This window comes from Penicillium lagena (genome assembly GCF_028827675.1).
Source record: "Penicillium lagena strain IBT 129212 chromosome Unknown utg000007l_segment0_segment0, whole genome shotgun sequence".
In the NCBI taxonomy this organism is placed as follows: domain Eukaryota; kingdom Fungi; phylum Ascomycota; class Eurotiomycetes; order Eurotiales; family Aspergillaceae; genus Penicillium; species Penicillium lagena.
Window position 1 is genome coordinate 629,795 of NW_026623228.1, and position 2,469 is coordinate 632,263.

General features: G+C 53.4%; 1 protein-coding gene across 1 annotated transcript; it reads right to left on the reverse strand.

Moving 5' to 3' along the window:
* Positions 1-209: 209 nt before the first annotated feature.
* On the reverse strand, positions 210-2,006 carry N7510_009774 (sugar transport protein; the record flags this gene model as incomplete). Its single annotated transcript, XM_056981699.1, has 5 exons — positions 210-510; positions 581-820; positions 912-1,527; positions 1,604-1,747; positions 1,808-2,006. The coding sequence occupies 5 exons, from the start codon at positions 2,004-2,006 to the stop codon at positions 210-212; spliced, it is 1,500 nt and encodes a 499-aa protein (XP_056829535.1).
* Positions 2,007-2,469: the final 463 nt, after the last annotated feature.

Genomic DNA, 2,469 nt, shown 5'->3' on the forward strand with positions numbered 1-2,469 from the left:
AGTTTTACCATTTTTGATAAGAGTTCTTATAAAACTAAAGGGTAAATAAATAAGATCACTAATCTATAAACAGCAATTCGCGTTCTTCAAGTAAATGGATTAGCTTATGACTAGAGAGAGCGAATGTATGTGACAGTTGAGGCATCACTGCGGACCTGTATGGATGCCCTTGAAGACATTGGGAAACCTCTGAGAGTCATTCCTCGCCTCTAATTTGACCCCAACAAAACCGATTCCTGGTATGATGCTTCTGTTGCTGCGCTATTAGAAACTGGGATAGACTCTAGTGCCTCCATGTCCTTATTGCTGTTGTTCGAATCGTTCTGGACTCCGTATTTCACGTCGATGTCCTCGAGTTCTATCCCCTGTGTCTCAGGGATGAAGAAGTAGGAAAATAATAGCGATAGAATGGCTAATGAACCATATACGAAACCGAGCCGCCCGCCGAGGTCAACGTGGCCTAGGTCATCGGGTGTTTCGAGATAAGGGTAAGAGAAAGTCACCGCGAACCTATAGAGCAGAAAACTTGTTATCAGTGCCTTGAGAGACGCGGGGAGATGAGGAGGGAGGGACTGTGTACTCGGTGACTAGCTTCAACGTATAGGCCATCTGCAGCGTGGCCTCTCGTAGGGGCGCAGAGGGGATCTCTGCTCCGATCACGTAGGTCAGAGGGCCCCATCCAAGAGACCAGGCAAAGCTAAAGATGAGGAGCATGGAGATGATGCCTTCCTTGACGCCGTTGTCGTCATGGACGGAGCCTAGGATGCCCATAGCCATCAGGGCAATCGACTGCAGCGTCGAACTAACAATCATGAGGGTTCTGTCCCCGTTATGTCACTGTCAGCCGATATCGCCCATCACGAATTCTTGCAGCCTGGGTGGGCATGGTTTATTATGGATTTGAGACTGACCTTCGTCCCAGTATGTCAATAGTGAGGAGAGAGATAACAAGAGCGCCAATATCAGTGGCATTCGTCCCCAACGTGACACTGAATGGATTGACCGTCTTCAATGCCTTGACGAAAAGCGTGCCGTACTGCGACGCGAAGGCCTGCCCACTCGCCTGCTGGAAGAAGTTCATTATGATAACGACAAAGGTGCGCTGCCGGTTCTGTGCCACGAAAAGATCTCTGAACCTTCTCCGCTGTAGCTGCGCGGAGACGCGACGCGAGAGCTCGTCGAACTCTACCTGAATATTCTCGAGGGATGTATTCTTGTGCTTGAGGCGCGTGAGGGACTTGAGAGCATCCTCTTGGCGGTCGCGTAGGAGGAGCCATCGCGGAGATTCTGGGGTGAACCAGATGAGGGAGATGACGATCGCGGGTATGATGAGGATGAGGCCGAAGGGGATGCGCCAGGAGGCGTTGTTAGGGATCGTGGAAGTACCGCGCGTGATGGCCGTGACGACGAACCCGCCGACCTTAACGTTTAGCCAGTAGAGCACGCCCACGGCACCGCGGATCTTGGCCGGGGCTATCTCCGCAAGAGTCGTGGGAATGACGGCCAGCTGCATGCCGAGGTAGACGTCTACCGGCCTTGTTAGGTGATCAGGTCTGCGACTTGGGAAACTGGCCGTTGGGCCGTCTTGTCAACTTCCACTCACAATGCAACGCTCTTCCGGCGAGGATCTGGCCGTCGTTTTGGGCGCTGATGACCACAGAGGCACTACCGAGGGCGTACACACTCATGACGAAGACGCACATCCGTCGTCCCCACCTATCACTGATCCAGCTGCCGACGAAAACGCCTGAGGTAGATAACAGTCAAGGACAGGCTTCTGTTTAGAGAACGGAGGGCGGAGACGAACCAATGATCTGCGTCCCAGCCTTCAGGCTGTTGTACAGCGCCGTGAACAAGGGTGGAGCCTCGTATGCTTCGAGGACTTTGTCATAACGGCCAAACTGGCGGATGAAAGCCTCGATGGCCTGGCAGGATGCAAAAGCCTGGTCGCTGAAACCATAGTTGAAGGCCGAGATGACAAGGAGGGCCGTCGAGAGAATGAGCATCGGGCTGAAGCTGTGCCTATGCGGCCCTGACGGGCATAGCATCGCAATTGGCAATCGGGCACCGAGTGCCGCAACTAACGAACAGAAGGTTGCGTTGAGAAGGAAGGGCCCGGTTGGCTGACTAGCCTAGCAAACAGAGGGTTTGATTCCCTGGCATGAGTGGGAGGAATGCCCAGCTGGTGAATCGGATTATCAGATCGATCAGATAACACCGGCGGGTTACGGCTCTTTTAAGAGGAGGACCGATGAAAATTGTATTGTCCGAAGACCAAAGCGCACACTCTTTTCCGGCTAGCGAGCTTAGTGGGCGGAACCCTTCATTGGACGGATGTTGGCCGGTGGGGGATCTGATAACGTAGATGGCATGACGCGGTTGCGAGAGCGGCCGGATGGGATTGCTCGGTTTGCTTCAATTCGCCCCTTGTGAGAGAGTGGTGGATCAATTTGATCCACTGACTCCGTC